The 21,844-nt window shown below is 42.8% G+C and overlaps 1 protein-coding gene across 1 annotated transcript; it reads left to right on the forward strand.

Moving 5' to 3' along the window:
* The first annotated feature begins 4,907 nt into the window (after nt 1–4,907).
* Nucleotides 4,908–20,311, forward strand: LOC122746561 (von Willebrand factor A domain-containing protein 5A-like). Its single transcript, XM_043992275.1, is given in 23 exon segments — nt 4,908–5,089; nt 5,995–6,046; nt 6,169–6,372; nt 6,768–6,838; nt 6,840–6,879; nt 6,882–6,917; nt 6,920–6,949; nt 6,952–6,999; nt 7,154–7,319; nt 7,632–7,750; nt 9,212–9,378; nt 9,800–9,888; nt 10,082–10,226; nt 11,214–11,293; nt 11,574–11,688; nt 12,325–12,489; nt 12,953–13,053; nt 13,269–13,516; nt 14,076–14,153; nt 14,273–14,404; nt 16,873–17,009; nt 17,390–17,516; nt 18,388–20,311. Coding segments are annotated over 23 exon segments (2,436 nt in total). The 5' UTR covers nt 4,908–5,083; the 3' UTR covers nt 18,468–20,311.
* The last annotated feature ends 1,533 nt before the right edge of the window (nt 20,312–21,844 follow it).

Genomic DNA, 21,844 nt, shown 5'->3' on the forward strand with positions numbered 1-21,844 from the left:
ATAGAGGGAAATATGAAATATCTCCTTGGAAAAACAACTCACCTGGAAAATGGATCCAGGAGAAATAATTTGAAAATCAATGGACTACCTGAAAACCATGACCAAAATAAGAGTTTAGACAGTATCTTCCAAGAGATTGTTGGGGAAAATTGCCCTGATATTCTAGAAGAAGAAGGCAAAATAGAAATTGAAAGAATCAACTAATCACCTCCTGAAAGAGATCCCAAAAGGAAAACCTCCAGGAATATTATATCCAAATTCCAGAGCTCCCAGGTCAAGGGGAAAATATTGCAAGCATCTCCAAAAAGGGAATTCAAATACTGTGGAGCTCCAATAAGGATAAAACAAGATCTAGCCGCTTCTACACTAAAGGGCCAGAAAGCATGAAATATGATATTCCAGAGGGCAAAGAAACTGGGACTACAGCCAAGAATCACCTTCCCAGGAAAACTGAGTATAATCTTTCAGACAAAAAAATGGGAGACATTAACTTGGAGAAATTTTGGAAAGATGACAAAATATTTCAAAGGAAATAAGTAGACAAGTAGACACCTATAACTGATGTAGCAACAATAGTTTTTTTTCCCCAAAAAATAACAGGATGGGGCATCTAGGTGGCACAGTGAATAAAGCACTGGCCCTGGATTCAGGAGGACCTGAGTTCAAATCTGTCCTCAGATACTTGACACTTACTAGCCGTGTGACCCTAGGCAAGTCACTTTACCCTCATTGCCCTGCAAAAAACCCCCCAAAACAAATGGAAACCCCCCAAATAACAGTGCTACAGTTGACAAATGGGCAAACCTGAGGCAGGTTTCTTAAACCTCTTTAAATAGAAACGATATGAAACAAAGATTGATTTAGTATTCTCAGCTATAATGGAAGATTATTATATTAGGAATTGGTGGACATGTAGTCAATCACTCAATTGACAAGCCTTTATCAAAACACCTATTACCTACCAGCCATTGTACTAGGTACTGGCTATAATATTTCAATAAGCCATAGACCCTCCTCTGAAGGCTTTACAGTTTAGCAGGGAGATAAGACATTAACCCAGACATCTATAAAACAATAGAATATAGAAGGGGCATTACACATCCAGGAGACAGCTATGAAGTTTGACAGTTGAAGCAGTGTGAATCAATGATATTGCTAAGGGAAAGATTGCAAAGGGAAAAGAAAAATGGCCTAAGGCCAGAGAAAAAGGCTAAAGACTGCATGATCAGCTATGCAGGTAAATAAGAAAGACCTCAATGTCAGAGGAATAAAATATTTGTTTGGAGGTCAGTCATGAACAGCTCCTTTGTAGGAGATTTAAAGGATGCATAATTAAGGAGGTCTCCAATAGTTGGAGGCATTTTGGGTAGGAGAAGGAATGAAAATTTATAAAGTAGCCACTATGTGCCAGGTACTGTACTTGGCTCTTTGCCTGGGATCAGAGTTCAGGGTACACTGAGAAAGTCTAGGATTGGATTGGTGAGAATAAACTTTGCTGGATGTTGAACAGGAAAACTGGATGTTGGACAGTAAAGTCACTCTCTGAGAGTGATGTTTTTTCCTGAAATGGCATCTAAAAGAAGCCAATAGAGATCCACCCATGCTTGAAACCACCATGACTGCCATGACCACCAAAATGATTTGGATAAGTTTTTAAGTCATTGGAGCAAAGGTGGTTACTCAACAGATATTAAATTATTTGGAAGCTGTGTGGGGATTAAAATTGTCCAACCCATATTAAAAGAGACTGAGGCAGAGCTCTGAGCCAATTGAACTTTATTAAAGGATCCATGGTCCTTTTTTTTTTAAAATAAAGTATTTTATTTTTTTCCTGTTACATGTAAAGATAGTTCTCAACTTTTGTTTATACAAGCTTTCCAATTTCAGATTTTTCTCCCTCCCTCCCCTCTCTCCCCTCTCCTAGACAGCAGGTAATCTGATATAGGTTTTATATATATATAAAATAACATTAAACATATTTCTGCATTAGTCATGTTATAAGAGAAAAATCAGAGCAATGACGAAAAACCTCCAAATAGAAAAACAACAGCACCAAAAACCAAAGAAATAGTATGGTTCATTTAGCATCTATACTCCACAGTTGTTTTTTTTTTTTTTTTCCGGGATTTAGAGATCCTCTTCTATCATGAGTTCCCTGGAACTCTTCTGTATCATTGCATTGGTGAGAAGAATATAGTCCATCACAGTAGATTCAATACACAATGTTGATGATATGGTGTACAATGTTCTTCTGGTTGGGCTCATCTCACTCATCATCAGCCCATGTAAGACCCTCCAGGTTTCTCTGAACTCTTCCCGCTCATCGTTTCTTACAGCACAATAGCATTCCATTACATTCATATACCACAACTTGTCATGGTCCTTTCTAATGAAGCGGACCTCAAATCTTCCTCATGATCTGAGATGTCACCTTCTTCCAGGGACTTATCTTCATAAGGTTTAATATCAGATCTGATACTTGAACATTCTAAAGAGGCTATACAAAGTACAAAATCCCATTAGCTTACTGATCTTGCTTCGTGGGCTAAATCATAAAGGACAGCTAGAAATATGTCAGCAGTGGGGTTTCAGGTTGGGCAATGCTAAGTTGTCATGAGATGATCATTTGCTCATGGTGGATAACAGAGAATGGTCCAGAGGTACAAAAATAAGTTGGAAGGTTTTCTGTGTAATTGAGTCACCTCTGGCATGTTGGGCTTGGTCACCATGACAAGGTAAAACAAGGCTGGAGGACCTTTAGTTATCTTCCTATGATCAAGCAAGTGAATGTACAACCTGAAGTTCACAGCTCTGGGGCCTAATATATACAACTTATAATCACTACCCCTATGGAATCATATCAAACTGATTAATACTGATTGGAAAAGAGTAGGGGTTCAATCAAATAAGTGATTTCTTACAAGTACATGTCCTAAGCACTGATTAGAGTAAGCTAACTTAGAAGAGGGTCTTACAGCTGTGGTCAGGGATCACACAGAAGTGGTTATAGTTTTGTTATCTGGATTTCTTAAAATGTTTTTGAATTTTGAGCAGTTGTGGATTGGAGAGCAATACATAGAGAATAATACAAATGGACCAAACAATCAAGGATTGAAATACACCAGCAGCAGCTTTAAAAAAAGACAGACTGCAAATATGCTCTAAACAGGACTTCCTGAGCTATGGGTCTCTCTTAGCCAAGCACAGTCAACTTGTAGGACAGAGGGAATTTAAGTATAGTCTTTTATATTCTCCCTCTATGTTCCTTCTTAAGCTGATCTCATTAGCTCCCAAGGATTTAATTTCTTTCTCTTTTCTGATGGAGGAATCAAGGGGCTACTAAAGTTTAGATTGACCAACTAAATATCAGAACAGACACACCTAAGAAGTAAGGGGAGATAAAATTTTTTTTTTTTTTGTTTGTTTGTTTTTTGGCCGGGCAATGAGGGTTAAGTGACTTGCCCAGGGTCACACAGCTAGTAAGTGTCAAGTGTCTGAGGTGGGATTTAAAGTCAGGTCCTCCTGAATCCAGGGCCAGTGCTTTATCCACTGCGCCACCTAGCTGCCCGGGAGATAAAATTTTACAGCAGGAAAGTCCATTAGCCTTGGCTACTACCTGACAGGAGCTAGGAGACAAAGATAATCCCAAAGGTCAGGACCATCGTGTCAAAAAAAAAAAATCCCTCTTAGGGGACTCTTAGGAATATGACAAACATCCAGGCTTTCCCTATCCTACAGCCAAAAGGAACTATCCATTTCCAGGTGGTCACCCCATGTACCCTCCATAAAAGCACTATCCTTCTTTTGGTTTAAGGAGATTAAAGTTCTAGACTTTCCTCCAGGCCAGATCCCCCTTGCTTTTATCTGTCATCAGGACGTGTGCAAGTTTTAATTCATTAATAGAGGAAATCCAAGGACCAGTATTTTTTCACCTTTTCCTCTGCTAAACTCCCCAAACTTCCATTTAAAGTGGGCACAGAGCCTAGCCAATTGGACTTGCCCAGGGTGGATTTCTCTATCTCCCAGCCCTACTGTCTCCTCCCCTCCTCCTTTTACACCTTCCTTGTTTTCTAAATGTCCCCTTGCCCCAATTAGGTTGTCAGGCTGTAAACTGTATGAGGGAAAGGGATTGTCTTTCTTATTTGTAGTCCCAGCTCAGAGGAAAGTGGTAAGCATATCCTAAGTGGTTAGTAAACATTTATGAACTATTAGAAATCCATGTTTCAATCAATGAACATTTATTAAGCTCCTACTTATGTGCAGGGCTTTGTGCTAAGGCCTTCTCATACAAAAGGGAGGCAAAAGTTAATTCCTGCCCTCAAGGAGCTTTCAAAAAGCAAACATATACACAAAGCAAACTTTATATTGGATAAATAGGAAATAATTAAAAGAGGGCAAGCACTGCCCTCTTAAATGGGGTTTGGGAAGGTTTTCTGTAGAAGGTGAGATTTTAGTTAGGAGTTCAAGTTTATCAATTTAAAATATATATATATTAATTAATAAAAATAACATAAGAATCGATTAAATTTAACACAACACAATTTTATTGGAAATAACTATTTTGCAAAACAAAAACTGAGAAAAGTGTGGTTGGTTGTTTTTCTTTTCCTTTTTTTTTTTTTTTTGGCAAATCTCTACAGTCTGGCTCAATTGAAGGCAGCTGGATTCTCACATCAGCTTCTGTATTTAATCTACTATGATTTGTTTTGGTTTCAGTTTAGGAAAAAACCTGGCTTCCTACAGCTACCCAGTTAGACCAGAGATGAGTATGTTAATAGGTAAACAAGGTCTGACTCCCTTTTAGAGCTAATATCTGAATTAAAGCTTAGGTCTTAGGTTTTTCTGTTAACCCTTTTTTCACCTCCTACTTCACTATGATTTGTTTTGGTTTCCGTTTAGGAAGAAAACCTGGCTTCCCACAGCTACACGGTTAGACAAGTGACGAGTATTTTAAGGTCTTTGTATCATGAAAATAGCAACCTTCAGGGAGCTCTGAAAAGATTTTAGAGAACTCCTGGGGTACAGGGAGCACATTTGAGAATCCTTGACTTGCCGGCTTTTGGTGATCCATGTGAGCTATATAATGAATGTAAGTAAGGAACTTGCAGACAATGCCTTGAAAGTAGAGTAGTTAGTTGGTAGTCAGTGCCTTGGGGAGGGCGGGGCTTTCTGGGAAACCAAAATATTTGCTTTCACTTTGCTGGGAAATTAGACCTGAAGAAGTACTTCTGAGAAGGTAGGTAATTGACATTCCCTCTGCAGAACCTGAGGTTTTACTCCCTCCCCCTGGCTATAGAGCCTTAGCTAAAGTGCATGGGTTTCCCTCCAACCCTTCCATCTCCACCCAAACCCTCCCAGCAAGTCTAGAGGCTCTTCTAGTTCTGGCTCTAGGGCTCAACTTTGTTTCTGTCCCTCCAGGGAAACCCCAGAGACTAGGTATGGGGCAACATATTTCCTTCTCTCCCTTTATGGCTCACTCCCTTCTGTGTCCCACGCTCTCTACACCCCATCAGTGCTGGGACAGAAGGGCTGCAGCCTCATCCCTCAGGCTCAGTTTTTTGTCTTGTTTGGTGTACCTGAGGCTCATCGGCATAAATCATTTCAATAGGATCTGGCCCCTCCTGGTCCTGAATGTGAGGTCCCCTAATTTCTTGGTTTACTCCTGCCTCCATGGCTATGCATCTCCCTTAAACCAATGGCATCTGCACTACTGGGCGCTGGCTGATTCAGGTCAGCAAAGTAAGGAGGGTTTGGCTCTAAGTGGGAAGGAGAAAGTCTCTAGATCTGGGCTTCCATTCGAAGGCTGAGAGCCCTCTGTTCTCTGATCCCATCTTTCCCTCTTTCCTAACATTTTTCCTTGCTTTCAAACATGTAGATTGTTTCTGGAAGAGAATTCTGGCTCCAATAAAAAGTTGAGGGTGGTGTTGGAACAATATATTTGGATTACTTTGGGATTTCACTTTTTTTTTCTCTCTCTCTCTCTTTTTTAAATAGAGTTTCACCATGGAAATCCCTTGTGGTCTTCTCACCCGCTCCCAGAAGCCAGGTAAGTCCACTATGAGTCCAAGAAGGACAAGAAGCAGGAGAGAGAATTTCAGGACTCTATAGCCCTTCTGTGCAGTTTTTGGTGCTAAAAAGTGAGGGCTGATGTGCATTTCCTTCCTTCAGTGCCTCTTAAGAGCATCTCAGTGGCTGTGTCTATCCATGAGTTTGTGGCAGATGTGTCTGCAACCCTGGACTACAAGAATGAGGAAACTGATCCTGTGGAAGCATTCTTTGTGTTCCCCATGGATGAAGACTCTGCTGTTTATAGCTTCCAGGCCCTGGTGGATGGGAAGAGGATAGTGGCAGAAATACAAGAGAAGCAGCAGGTAGTAGGGATGGGACCCAGGGCTTCCCTTGCATTCTTCATGTTAAATCAGTAAGAGTTGGTGTAGTCTCATGTGGAAACACTGAGTTGCTTTTGTCCTCATTGAGCTGCTGTTTTGCCCATTGTATTTGCTTGTGTAAAATGAGGGGGTTGAACTAGGTAGTCATCAGGGGCTTTCCAACCCTAAATCTCTGTGTCTTGCCTGAAACCATTTGGAGAGAAGTCAGCCTGAGTGGCTGGTGCTTCCTACCCTAACCCTGCTGTCATTTCTCTCTCATTGCCTCGCCCAACCCCTTTCATTATCTCCCCTTCTGCCTCTTCCCCAAAGCCCTTTCTTCCTCTTCTTACTTGTTCCTAAGGACTTCCTCCTTGCTGCTCTTCCTCTTGCCCCTCAGGCCCAGGAAAGATTATGAGAATGCCATCTCCCAAGGCCAGCAAGCCTTCCTTCTGGAGCAGGATAGCAGCTCCTGGTGACATCTTCAGCTGCAGTCTAGGAAATTTACCAGCTGGCCAGAGGCTGCTGTCACTCTGAGCTATGTTCAGTAACTGTCCTTGAGGCAGATGGGGCTGTTCGTTTTGTCCTCCAGCCATCTTGAATCCACGCTATCCCCTCCAAGGTGAGGAGCCTGGTGTCCTCCAGTAGCAAGGGGGTGTGGGATTGTGGATGGAAGAACAATGGTCATCTGGTTCACCTGGGTCTTGTGGCCTAGGTGAGAAAGGGGGAGCTTAGTTCCTGCTGGGTCATCACTGTCCTGAGTTATTTGGTGGTTCATTTCGGGTCAGCTGTGGCATGCAACATCACCTCTGAAATCCCCCGGGTTGCTGGCAAGGAGCTGCCCTATACATTTAGTGTCACTGCCAATGTCTGCTCTGCCCATGGCATTGAGAAGGTCCAGTCCAACTGTCCTCTGAGTCCCCTGCAGTACTTAGAAGATGACAAGGACAGTTGCCCAGGTAACTCTCTAGGCAGGGAGCATCATTGACTTGGTGCCCCTGCCTGTTTCCATACTTTGACCCCCCTCCTTTTTGTTACCAGTTCCTGTCCACTGTCCGGAACTCACCTCTACGCTGGTCATACTGTATCCCCTTCCCCTCCTTCTAGACCAAGGTCTTTCTTCTTCCATACCAACTCCATCCCAGAGCATCACTCAGCAATAGGAATTTAACTCTCCAGTCCCTTGTTCTCTCACCTGGGAATCCAGAGGAAGCTCCTGGAATTTCCTTCTCTTCCTATCATTGCTCTGCTCTTCCCCATCATCATTCAGGTTTCCTTGGCTGAAGGGCATCGTTTTGATCAGGATGTTGAGATTCTGGTTTACTACAGGGAGGTGAACACACCCAGTGTCTCTGTGGAGCTGGCCCAGGCTGATGCCAAACCAGGTGAGCTAATCTCAGGAAGTTGCTCACCTTGCTGAGGATAGATCTCCCAGGCATGAGGATACCTGTGTCCTACTTGCTTTCCCTCCTCTTCCTCTGAAATAAAGATTTCAGAGAGGTATTGAAACAGTTGTAGGATGGTTCTGACCATGGTATACAGTGGTGCTCTCAGGAAGGCAAAGAGGGAGATTGAATATCTTACTAAAAGGGAACAAGGAAGGATTTCATTATAATGCCAAATGTAGAAATGCTAAGGGTTAAGGAAAGAACACAGATACTCTTCTTACTGTTGTATGTTATACTATTATACTTTGACCTAACATAAAATCATAATGCAGTACAGTCACAGACCTAGAATCCCAGAATTAGAAGAGATAGCAAGGACCCTCTTGCCTACTGCAGGATCATTTTACAGAAGCTGTTGTCTAACATAGCTTTCCTGTTATGTGCTTGCACTAATTCATTTTGTTGGTAGCACCTTCCATTTTATCCATCTTCAATTTAAGGTGATTACTTTGGGCACATAGTTCTAGCTGGATGAGATCTTTTGGAAGTCTCTTATGTGATGTGTTACCTAGCCCTTCCTCTTTATGGTCAGTCATACTTTCCAAGTCATTGATGAAAAAAATTGAACAATCCAGGGCTAATGACAGATCCCTAGTTTATTCCATCAGAAAACTCTCTGGATATTGGCCAAGCCAAGTTTAATGCCTGGTTGTCCTATCTTAGATGTCTAGTGACATCTGATACTGCTGTTAGGTTGTTTTTGTCATTTTCTCTCTAGTATTACAAATTAACATGATGTTTAGTTTTTTATTTCACTAACAAGTAAACAAGTGATGTCATCAGTATGGCTATAGTATCTGCTGGTTTAGATTGAAATGTATTCACACATTTTCATCCTGCACATCTCTTGCCCATAGGTTTCTTTTTTTCTTTTTGTTTTTGTGGGGTTTCTTTTTTTGTGTGGGGGGGCAATGAGGGGTAACTGACTTGCCCAGGGTCACACAGCTAGTAAGTGTCAAGTGTCTGAGGCTGAATTTGAGCTCAGGTCCTCCTGAATCCAGGGCTGGTGCTTTACTCACTGTGCCACCTAGCTGCCCCTGCCCATAGGTTTCAGAAGGCATCATACATCCATCATATGTTGTCCACTCATCATTTTTTGATCTTGCTTCATGATCACTTCACTTATTTTAGTCCTATATATCTCTGTGATGTAGTTCACATAATGTCCAGGGATTACACCTGTGTTCAGTGGCTCCTACTCCTATACAGTTCTTCATCGGTTATTTTGTAAGTTGTCTTAAGGCCTTTTGCAACTAGGACAAAATTCCAAACCAAAAATTAAAGCTCATGGTGTAATATTGAAACTCTCAACTCACATTCAGGTCCTTTTCCACATCATTTTGTATTCTGGGGGCCTGTGGTATGTATTTTGCTTTATTTATTTTTTTCTCTGGCTAGGTTCCCTCATGGGAGATCCAGCTATGATGGTGAGCTTCTACCCTAGCATCCCTGAGTCTCAGGGAGAGATCACTGGTGAATTTATCTTCCTCATGGACCGCTCAGGGAGCATGTCTTCCCCAGTGCATAGCAAAGGAGATGGCCAGTTGCGCATAGACAGTGCCAAGGTACCAGCTTCTTTTGCCTTTTACATCTTTCTTGCATATACCTTTTTTAGGCATAAAGATGGAATTTGTTGGATTAAATTAATCTTGTAACATACTATTTTATTATTGTAGCCTTAATTTGATTAAGACCTTTTTAAGAGTAACTGACTAGGACTATAATCATGGAGAGGACAACAGGATAAGACCCAAGTATCACAAAAATGAAAAATGGCAGCCTTTTTTTGTTTTTTTTTTTGGGGGGGGTAATATAATTGTGGTTAAGTGACTTGCCCAGGGTCACACAGTTAGTAAGTGTCAAGTGTCTGAGCCCAGATTTGGACTCTGGTCCTCCTGAATTCAGGGCTGGTGCTTTATTACAGTGCCACCTACCTGCTCTTGGTTTTTATTTTTTAAAGTTTTCTCTGCCTTTCTTTTCACTCAGGAAACTCTGCTCTTGCTGCTGAAGAGTTTACCCCTTGGTTGCTTTTTCAATATCTATGGATTTGGATCCTCCTTTGAGTCATTCTTTCCGTGAGTCTCTGGCTAGAGTCACAGAAGGAAAGGATGGAGGTTAAAAGGGGAAGTTTTAAGGCAGCTATATGAAGAGGTAGCATAAGACCTGTCTTTGGAGCCTGGGAGTATGAGAGTGGGGAATAGGCTTAAATTCCTGACTCAGTCAGGAAACATTTCTCATGGACTTCTTATGTGTATGTATGTATCTCAGAGAGAGTGTGGCATATACACAGCAGTTCATGGAGGAGGCCATGAAGAGAGTAAAGAATCTAGAAGCTAACCTGGGAGGGACTGAAATCTTAGAGCCACTGAAGAACATTTATAGCAAAGTCTGCAGGCCAGGCTACCCTCGGCAGGTAAGTTACTGGGGCTGGGAGAAAAGGAGATACAAGTCTTGTTTTGTTGATGGTTCCTTAGCACTTAATTCTCTATGAAGTCAGTAGTGATCAGGGTTTTTTGGGAGGTAATCTGTATTAAGTGATTTGCTCAGGGTCACATTGCTACTAAGTGTCTGAGGTCAGACTTGAACTCATCTCTTCCAGACTCCAGGTCTGGTGCTATCTTTCTGTGTCAAGTTAAAATGATAGAGCAGAGTGGGGGAGTTGTAATTGTCTCATCTCTTACCCCAGGAATGAGAACTATTGGCTATACAATAATAACTGAAAGTTCTTGCAAGAATTTTTGATATAAATAAGAAATTTTAGAAATGATAATGATATTATTTATATCATTTTATTCTTAGAATGACATTGTGAGGTTGGACCAACAGATGTCATTATCTACACTTTACAGCCTGGCAAACTAAGTTTGGGTTGAGTGACTTGCTTATGGCCACAGAACTAGTTAAATGATAGAGATGGCTTTGTACCCAGTTCTTTACTGACACACAAGTCCATCATTCTTTCTATTTCTCCCATAGGCTCTCCAAGTCTTTGCAGGGTTCCAGAGAAAGGTCCCCCTCACAGAAGAGCCTGACTAAGCATTTTAGGAGGCTCTGAAACCTGCCAGCTGCCCCACAGTTGTTGAGATACTTATATACTGCACAGTGTCTGGCACATATTAGGTGCTTCATAAATGCTTATTACCAAAAAAAAATGCTTATTACCCTCTCCCTGCCACCCCCCCATTCCTCCCATATCCCAGCTGAAATTGCATCTAAAGGAGTGCTGCTTAGTGGCCTTGGAGCCTCTCTTTACAGACCTGCATTAATGTGGAATTGAATACTGAGGCAGCCTGCTCTACCATGGGATGGATGACTGCTGTAGTTTGGGTCAGCTGAGTCTTGTGCTGAGGGACCTGATGTGGCTCTAACAGGATCTGTGGCTACTTCTCTCCTTCTGCAGCTCTTTGTCTTCACAGATGGAGAAGTTTCTAATACCCGACAGGTCATTGCTGAAGTTCAACGCCACAACAAGGATCACAGGTATGGTTTTCAGGATTCAGTCTCTGACACATATTTAGTCACCATGTCTCTGGGCCTCAGTTTCTTCATCTGAAAATGAGGGGTTTGGGCCAGATAGTCCAGAGACTTCTTCCTGTTCTCCATCTGTGACTCTGTGATGATGATCTGTACCTAAAGCAGGGCTCTGATCCCTCAGCAGGACTCCACCCCTAAGGCATTTGTCCTCAAATTCCCCACTGAAGTAGACTGAGGTACCTTTTCCTGAGACTTCCTTTGGGTAGCCAGCTGTTTCTCATTACAGGTGCTTCTCCTTTGGAATTGGAGAAGGGGCTTCCACCAGCCTTATTAAAGGCATTGCTCGGGCAGCTGGGGGCACTGCAGAATTCATCACGGGCAAGGACAGAATGCAGCCCAAGGTGGCATGGTTATCTTTTTTCCAAAAGCATCTGTTCTAGACTGAGGCACCACAATAGCTAACTGAGCAGGGATACATCCTTGTCCCCATGTCCTGTGCTGTAGCATTTTTTTGTGTTTAGGTGCTTGGGAAATGTGTGTGGGGAGGGGAAGTGGGACACTTCCCTTCCTGGGCCTTGGGATGTGACAGCTGTAGATGTGGGAGCTCTTGAGTGTGGAGCAGGAGTCATGGTCCCTGGGAATGACTCTGCTCATGACAGACAGATGCTTAAGGGAAATGAACATGAAGGGGGGGATGAAAGGTATAAAGACTGGGGCCAGCCTCAGAGACTGGGAACTTTCCTTGCTTCCCTGGAGGTTCTGGCTCTACAACGTGGACTTACCTTCATTTTCAGTGTAAAAATCCAACTCTCCCAGTTTTGCTGTAAATGACAAAAAAGAACTGGGGAAACACATAGCTGTGCTGCATTCAGGAGTTTGGAAGAGGGTTGAGGCCTGGCTTCTCACATGACCAAAGAGGAGGAAATATCTTCTCAACCCTTAGTTATCTTCTCAAGTCCCCCCCCCATCTCCAAAACCCCAGTTTTCTAGGGGTCCCTCACACCTAGAAATCTGCAGCCTCCTCTCTGTTCCCGCAGGCCCTCAGGTCCCTAAAGCGAGCCCTGCAGCCGGTGGTACAGGACATCTCCCTGACCTGGACTCTGCACCCTGGGCTGAAGGCTACCTTGCTCTCTCCAGCTCCTACTGTCATCTTCCAGGGTCAGAGGTTAATCATCTATGCCCAGTTGAAAGGGAAAAATGCAGTGAGTCCACATTTCTACTTTTGGGGCTGGTGGTTGTGGTAGCTGATGTCTAAACACTGTCCTGGACTTTTCCTTTTCTGTCAGTGGGTGGGCATGTGAGTGCCTCAGTGGGTGAGGAACAAATGCTCTAATTTTCTTTTCTTTCTGGTATACCTGGAACTTGAAAATGTTTTTGCCTGATTACTCCATTCTGACTAGTGTGATATGTGGGACAGAGTAATGGCTCTGAGTTTGACGGATTGATTTCAAATCTCACCTCAGATGCTTATGACTTATGATCTTGACAGGTCACTGAGCTCCTTTGGGGCTCTGTTCTCTGCTATTTAAACGAAGGGGTCAGACTGGATGGACTTCTGAGGTCACTGAAAGTTCTAGAGCTATGATCTTATGCTTGTGATTTAGACCTTGACACTTCCCTCAATGGGCTATGTAGTCTCTGACTTCTCTGCTCATATTATTCTAGTCCAAAAAGGCAGCAGGTGAGGTCTGCCTTCAATACACCCTCCAAGGTGCTGGCTTCCAGAACACAGTGCCATTCTGCCTGGATCCCAAAGCAGATGACAAGTAAGAATCCTTGGTGATTCCTCCCTCCTTTTTCACCTGCCTGTTCTTGAGGCTTCTTTTCTTCCCTTTCTCATGAATCTCTCTCCTGTGGACCCACACATCTTTTCCTTTTATTGCCCACCTTCTCTCCATGGTTATTGGGAAGCCTTAGACATTGGGGGTTAGCACTGCCTCCCAGGTCCCCACAGTTAGCAGAGAAGATTGTCTGTTTTCAGACTCACCATTCACCGCCTAGCTGCCAAGGCCCTGATCCAGACTCTTGATGGAAACTTAGAGGATGCTGCAAAAGAGAAGAAAAAAGTGGTGGATATCAGCCTTCAGTCGGGTGTTGTCTCTTCTCACACTGCCTACATTGCTATCAATAAGGAGCTCAACCAGCCCATTCAGGGGCCCCTCACCAGGAGAGATATTCCATTGCCTTTTATATATTTTGGGGCCCCATCCTTCACATATTCTCTAAGAGGTAAGGTGGATTTGATCCCCTTTTCTTACATTCAAGAGACAAAGAGATCATACTGGTATCTTCTGTCATTTTCTTATCTGGCGATCCTGACTTGTTTTGAGATGCTTTTTTGGTGAAGCTTTCCTGTTGCAACTGGGTTTTGGTGGAAAGGAGCTCTTGGGTTGCAGAGCGATGCAACATCATAGAGAAGAAAGAAATAAAGAGGTGTGAAGAAATATTTAGCAACAGAAATCTTACAGGTTAAGAATGTCATACTTGCTAAAGTTATTGCCATTTTATTCTTGTATCCCCTAAACTACAGTTATACAGATGGGTGTAAAATGTTGTGTAGATGAGTAATCCCTACCAAGAAAATCTTGGTGACCCACTGAAAAGCTGGTGTGGGCACTACTTTGATATGTCAATTGATAGAAGTTCCTTAGAGAGGATCTCTTAGCTATAGAGAGAGCATGCCAGTGGTCACACACCTGAAGAATAGCATTCCATTCTCTGAACTTCCTGTCTGTCTCAAGGATCCTGAGTCTGTTTTGAATTTAACTTCTGTCCTGCTGGTTTTCAGGTGGTGGTTCTGCTTCCCACTTGTCTGAACTTAGTGCACCTCTCACAGCCTGTGGCTCACCATGCTCTGCTGATGGAGGTGAGCTTGATGACTGAGTTTATGTTCTCTGTGACTCAGACTCATCCACAATTCTATCTCCCAGAGGTAAATTTCCTTTTTTTTTCTTTTCTTTTGAATTTGGTCTATTCCCCCTATAGGATTTTTCAAAACTGTCGGCTCTCTCTTCAAAAAAAAGGTGGCTGTCAAGTCTGCTGTTCCACAGTCATGCCATTTACAAATGGCATTTCCCCAAATTTGCGTGATAGGGGAGGCGCATTCTGTAGCTGGAGGTGAGATAGACTCTGCACTCTGCTGTGTGTCATTTACCCCTCTGTGTGCTGAAGACCTCTTGTTCCAAATGATTATTTCCTTGAGGCTTTACCTCTGAAAAGTATTAGGCAAGAAAATGAACTTAATTTGTTTCCATATTGCCATTGTGGGCCTTGCTTGGCTGTCTTGTTCTCTGGTCCTTCATATCTTTTCTTCAGAAGGAGGTACTCTTCCTGGTGCCTAAGTAAGCATTAGCTCATTTTCCTCCTCTCTTCTCTGCTCCCGTCTTCACCACACTTTATGACTCCCAATAAAAGGAGAGGAATCTTTTTCATGCACGTTGGCACCAAACAGCCCCATCCTTTTCTAGGATCTGCTCTCACAGATGTGTCTGGAGTGCTCCTTTGGATTTGATCTGTGAAGTTATAAGGATTCACTGGAGTTTATTAAGAAGGGACGTCATAAGGGGAGGCCTCCATTTTAGGAAAATCACTTTTGCAGTTGTCTGGAGGTTGGATTGGAATGGAGAGATTTAAAATGGGGAGTCAGTAAGGAGAGGCATTGCAATAATCCCAGGGATAATGACCTAGGTTGATGATCAAGTAAGTGGATAGAAAGTGAAGAAAGTGCTATGGGAGGTAGACAGGATAAGATTTGACATCTGATTTGGCTGTGTGGGGTGAATAAGAAGAATTGAGGATAACTCCAAGATCATAAATCTGTTGACTGAAAGAATGTCTATGGCCTTAAAAGAAATAAGAAATAATGAAAAAGGATGGATTTTGGAAGGAAGATAATGAGTTCTTTTTAAAATGTGTTTGAGATGCCTACAGGTCACTGAGTTTAAAATGTCTATTTGGCATTTGGTTGTGTGAGACTATAGCTGTAGGAGAGAAATTAGGGCTAGATATATGGGTCTGGCATAGTCTGCATGGAGATAAATCTATGGGAGCTTGTTATCTCATCTCAATATAAAGAGAAAATAGGCTTAGGGCAGCACCTTTGAGGATAACCACAGTTAGGGATCATGGTATGGATGATGATTCAGGAAGGGAGACTAAGAAGGTTTGGCCAGATGGACAAAAATTGCTAAAATTATAGCCATTTTATTTCTATATTCCTTACACTACAATTACATAGAAGAGTAAGTATCCCAGAAGATAAGGGTGCCTCCAGTATTAACTGGGCATAGTGACTGAATTAAAGACAAACAAGTAGAATATGGTAAAGTGGTAATCAATACCTTCAGAAAGGAGAACAAGGATTTGGATTGAGAAAGGGAAGGGAGAAAGAGAAAAATAGTATGCTTCAGTCAGCATTTGTTATTTCTGTGGAGGGAGATGGCATTTTTTCATCATGAGTCTTTTGGAATTGTCTTGATTATTGTATTGTTGAGAATAGGAAAATCATTTACAGTTCTTTAGCAAACAATATTGCTATTACTGTATACAATGTTCTGGTTCTGCTTCACTTTGTATAAGTTCATGTAAGTCTTTTCAGGTTTTTCTGAAATCATCCTACTTGTCATTCTTATTGCACAATAATATTCCATTACAAGCATATAATCGGCCATACCTCAATTGTAAGGCATCCCCTCAGTTTCTAATTCTTTGCTATTACAAAAAGAGCCACTATATATATTTTTATACAGATAAGTTCTTTTCCCCTTTAAAAAAAATTTTCTTTGGGATACAGACCTAGCTGTAGTGTTGCCACATCAAAGGGTACACAGAGTTTTATAGCCCTTTGTGAATAGTTCCAAATTGCTCTCCAGAATGGTTGGATCAATTCACAACTCCACCAACAGTTCATTAGTGTCCCAGTTTTCCCACATCCCCTACAGCATTTGTCATTTTCCTTTTATGTCATATTAGCCAATCCCTCTCATGATAGTAACTTTACATAGCCAACTTCTTTTTTGTTGCTTATTTTTTCCTACCTGTTTTGTGCTTTGCACTTTTATGTGACTGTTTGGCTCTGCTCCTGCACTGTCCCTTACCTCTTCTGCCCTCACTCTGGGGCCTTAGTACTTTCACCATGCCTGAGGGCTTAGTTGCTGGCTTGCCTTGGATCTGGGGGGTGGAGGTAGTTCCATGCTGGTTTGTACTAGAGATGCAGTCTTGCTTCTGGCTGGCTGCTGGGATGGGGGTGGTTCCTAGCTGGTGGCCTGCACTGGGGGTGGGTCCTTGCTGTCTGGCTGGTCTGAGACTCTTGGCTTGCACTGGGGCAGGGTCTAGCTGGTAGATTGCCCTGGGGCTCAGCAAAGCCTTTGGGGAGTTGTTGGGTGGGGAGGGGGGTGTCTGTCTGAGCCCCCTTGGATATGAAGCCTAAGGTCTCTCAAACTAGGGTTACTGCAAGGAACCCTCTCCATTCTTCTAGGCCCCCAATGTATTCTGCTTTGTGTCTAGTAGGTCTTTACAGAATGACATTTCCCCTCAGCTGCCATGGGGGTGCAAATGATATTCAAGTTTACTATTTATTCCCCCAGACACATCCCCTCCAGAGTCTCCACTTCTGCAGCTGGTTTCCCTCCAGAAGGCAGATGGTTCCTGGGAACTAGATGAAGCCCTGGCCTCACTTCTGGGTGTGAGTGTTCAGACTGCATTGGCTGCTTTGCCTGACCAGGTGAGATGCCACAGAGAGGAGGGCATAGCATGGGATATATATTGGGGGAAGAGCAAGAGAGAGGGAGCAAGGGAGAGGAATACACCTTTGTGCAGAGTGATGGGAGCTATTACCTATTTGGCGTGGTCTATGACAGAAAGTTTCATGGAAGTACTTTCTAGGACTTAAACCTTAGCATAGATAGTTGCTCATGTATAGGTGCTCAGTAAATATTTGTTCATTGAGGAAAGCAATAAGGGCAGGGAAGTTGAAAAAGTAGATAATCTGTCTGGGATCAGTTATTTCTATGGCCCTAGGTGGGCTAGGAGCCATCCAAAGGTTTGTCTGCCCCATTCTATGGTACCCTGACACTGGGGCCTTTTGTTGTATCTATTTTCTAGAGCAAAGACGTCCCACGCTGGGCCACTATCTTGGCTGTGCTGTGGATGCACAAGTCCAGTTGGAACCAGAGAGAAGAATGGGAACTTCTGGAGAGGAAGGCTGTGGCATGGATCCAGTCTCAGTCTGGTAAGGATTCCACCGTGAGAACCTTGTCCCTCATACATCATGAGACTTACTGTTCCCTCAGGATACTACCTCATTAACCTAGACAGGTAGGGTGGGAGATGGAGGGATTGATTGCCTGATTCCTTTCTGTCCCCCTTTTTTGGTCTGTCAATCCAGAGGAAGGACTCACAGAGAATAAGGGACATAGAGGGGACACAAGAAGAGGGTTGGGTGACAGAGTAGACTTGTCTCTCTTCACACTCCTTCTGCCAGGCTGCTGGCATCATTCCTACTTTAGTCCCATAGATGCCCCCAGGATGAACCTGAGATTGATCTAACTATCCACTCCTCTGGCTTCAAGAATATTGTACATTGAAAGTGTTTGTAGGGCCAGGAAAAGTGAAAGGGGAACTTAGGGATGAGAAAAGAGAGCATGATTCTTGTGGGGAATATAGCAGTGCCTACTAGATTGTTTTCTGTTAAGCATAATAAATGCCTCATGAATGTTTCCTGGAGCTAGGGCAGAATGGTAGTCAGGGTACTTAGGTAGTCCAGTGGATAGAGCAGTGGCCCTGAAGTCAGGAGGATCTGAGTTCAAATCTGGCCTCAGATGCTTACTAGCTGTGTGACCCTGGGCAAGTCACTACACCCTGTTTGCCTCAGTTCCTCATGTGTAAAATGAGCTAGAGGAGGAAATGGCAAACCACTCTGGTATCTTTGCCAACAAAATCCCAAGTGGGGTCACAAAGAGTCAGACACTACTGAAACAATTCAACGACATCAAGAAGGGGGAGAAAGACTGAATATAGGAAGGAGGGGTGAAAAGGGAATAGGATACAGACTGGTGAAGCAAACCCTGCTTTTCCTGGCACTTATCTTCTTGTGTTTATAGATTCTTCCCTGGGTGAATGCATCAAAGCAGCCAACGCTCTCCTGAAATCATCTGTGGATCTTGCTGTCTTTGGCCTGTGAGAGTAGAAATGAAAGTGTTTATCTTTGGCTGCTGCTCCTTACCCTCTATGCTGCTAAAGCCTGTTGATGTGCCTTCCTTCCCTGTTATGACTCATTCCCCATAGGAACTCATCAATTGGATTCCATTTGGTTCAATTCAAGTATTTATTAAGGACCCTACCGTGAGTTGGGCATGTGGTAGGAGCTAATGCTACAAAGACAAAAGAGATAGTCTTCTTACACAAGCAGCTTGCATTCTACTGGGGAAAGCAGCAAGCTCACAAATCACTAAATTCCAAAATATGTACAAAATAAATAAAAATAAAATTTAGAGAGGAAGAAAGAAGGCACAACTGGGAGAATCAGGAAAGGCCTCTTTCAGTTCCACAAACATTTCTGTGCTAGATCATTCTTTGTAGTTTCCAGAATCTGTCACTGCATAAAATCCATGAAGTTCAGGGCTGGGGAAAGCAGATATTGCTCTCACTTTTCCCCTTTCCCCCTTTCAACCATCTCAAGGCTCATTAAAGAGCCTTTTTTAAACAGGGAGGGAGATGCTAATTTGAAGTGTCTTAATCTGTGTGTAGGTAGGGAGGAGAGAATGAAAATTAACATGAAGGTAGAGCATGCATGACTTGTATAGCAGAGCTAGAATTAATTGTGTTAGATGACTTCAAAAAATTCTTCTAACACTTAATTTTTTTACCCAGCCCAAGCTAGTGAGCTTCTAAGGACCCCAAACCTAGGGAGCTAGAGGTGGAAGGCAGGTGTGTTGTTTAAAAATCTAAATATGGGTTCTTATCTGTTCCCCCAGTTCGGGGGGGAAACTGGCTAAAATCACTGATAAATTCACCAAGAGTTTAGGCTTTTAAGGATTTATTAAAGCTTGGATCTGTTCGGTATAGCCAGAAAGACAGAAACTTTTCCTTTCCTAACAGCCCTCTCAAAATTCTGCCACCAAAAGAGGAAGATCCTGTCTGCCAGCCCAACTTCCTACTTCCTGTTCTCCCAGAAAGGAGAGTTTCTTCAAGTTGATTGGCTGGGAGCAGTCTCCTGTTGATGTTGCAGTCCATAGCTTTGGAGAACACACTCTCCTCAGGGTTGAATACATTTAAATTCAAGATCTAGTCACCTTTAAGTGTGTACATAGTAGTTCCTCATTCACACCCAATTCAAACACTACTAAGTTAATCAAGTGGGACCCCTGGGAGTCTACCAAATTCCATTATTTTAACACATAGGCATTAGGTTTAACCCATATCCATGCCTGGGGGATGGGTTGGGAAGAGATACCTAAACTGCCCATGACCATTCAGCTTCCCGTGTGCCCTTTATATCCTCTCCTCCTACAAGCACTGATGAGCTCCCCTTGCCACCTATGGGAGCTACTGGAGACATGGAAACTTCCCTGTGGTCATGGGGTGGAATCCTTTGACCATGGGCTGCATGCCCTTTGCTTTTATGCCCTATTTTCTGCTGAATAACAATAGTAATAGTAGAGAAATCCAGGATAGAAATAACACACATCTCTCTGAGATGAAGGAAATAGCTTCTTTATGTTGCAATCTGCCCCGTGTATCCACACTTGCTTTATCATGGGTACTTAAACTTTTCAGAAACATGTTATTTCCTGCAAATATTCTAGTAACAAGAATAAAATAACTTGCCTATTAATGCTCTTTGTTTCATCTGGTGTATTCTTCTGCCCAATCACAGTACCTTGTTTGTTACACCTCTGATCTTCTGTCCTGATTGCCTGCATTTCTCCTGTGGGCAAACTCCACCCATCTGCTCTTTTTCTCCATATGTCTCCAACTGTCCCATCTCATAAATAGCTCCCTGTAATTCATCCTTTAGTCTCAGTTCCCTTGTGTTGGGGGCTACCCTTGGCAGGACCTTCCAGGAATACTATGATGAGCCTGCAATTCATGGCATTGCTGGAGGAGAAAGAGCAATGGAATGACCTCAGATCTTCAAAAATCTACCTAGTTATCTAGTGTTGGGAGAACATTCTTCATCTGTTTAGTGGAAGATATAAAGTTCTGGCTCCAGCTGTTCTCACCTTTCTCATTCACTTATCAATTTATTAGGGAAACTGGGGCTCCTTAAGCAATTAGATGTGACTTTCCTCTTAACCAAGTACCTCAGTCAATGAGTGGTTGAGGGATTTTATAGACCTTTAGGAAGTCCCTGGGAGGTTTCTTCAGAAATACGGAGATTCTGATGTAGGAGGTGTATGGGATAATTATGGATTTGAGCCAGATTAAACTCTAAGGATGGAGTCTGAAAGATAGAACCCCCCCCAATAGCTAGCCTCTTGCTTTGCCTAAAAGTTAATTGCTTGTTGAATTTTCACTGTCTTCTTTAAGTTTTATTGATGAGATAACAGACTTAGGTCAGTTCTGTAAACTTTGGGATGGGGTCTGGAAGATATCCAGTCCCCCAGTAAGTTTTATTACTTGTCACAGTTCTACCAATTAGCACTATTTACTTTACCTCTGCTTAGTTTCCACATGTCAGCTACATCTTTGTTTTATGGCCTGTAATAAAAGTTGTGTCTTCAGCCTATCTGGAATCCATCATGTGTCAGAACCCCAGTCCCTGTCATGAATTAATTGCAGTCAGATAAGGGAGTGATTTCTGCCTCGCTCTTTCTTTGACGTTCCTCAGACCTGTTACCCCCTCTCCTTTTCCCCTCTGTTCTTGGACATGCCTCCACACATGGATCATGAGCTAAGCATGCACATTGGATTAGACAGGATTGGATGTTAGATTGTGAGCTCAACATGTGCATATGAAGGTTCCCCCCTCCCCTTAAGATTACTATAAAGGCCTAGAGGATTGGGCCTATCTTTGCAAGACTTCAATCTATAACTGGGTTTTGCCTGTCCTCGCAAGGATGTAATAAATCTGTCTCTGCTTGACTTGGTGGTCTCCTTGAGTTATTTGAGTAAACTGAGGCAGTTTGTCCCAAACAGGAGGCAAAAAGGGGTTAATAGAAAAACCTAAGACGCAAGCTCTAATACAGATATTAGCTCTAAAAGGGAGTCAGATCCCAGTTAATAGATAACTTATGTTAGGTTCTTGTACCCATAGTGATCAACATCCATACCATAACGAACCAGAATGGGTCAGGTCAAAATAACAATAAAGGAAAAAGACAACCTATAGAAATTCTAATGAAAAATGATTATATTTTGAAACTAGCCATGGGAATCAGAAAGAGATATGTGCCCTACCCTTTGACCCAGCAATACCACTTTTGGGTCTTTTGCCCAAAGAAATCATGGAAAAGGGAAAGGGACCCACATGTACAAAAATATTTATAGCTGCTCTTTATGTGGTGGCAAGGAATTGGAAGTTGAGGGAATGCCCATCAATTGGGGAATGGCTGGACA

This window comes from Dromiciops gliroides, chromosome 3, assembly GCF_019393635.1.
Source record: "Dromiciops gliroides isolate mDroGli1 chromosome 3, mDroGli1.pri, whole genome shotgun sequence".
Taxonomy (NCBI): domain Eukaryota; kingdom Metazoa; phylum Chordata; class Mammalia; order Microbiotheria; family Microbiotheriidae; genus Dromiciops; species Dromiciops gliroides.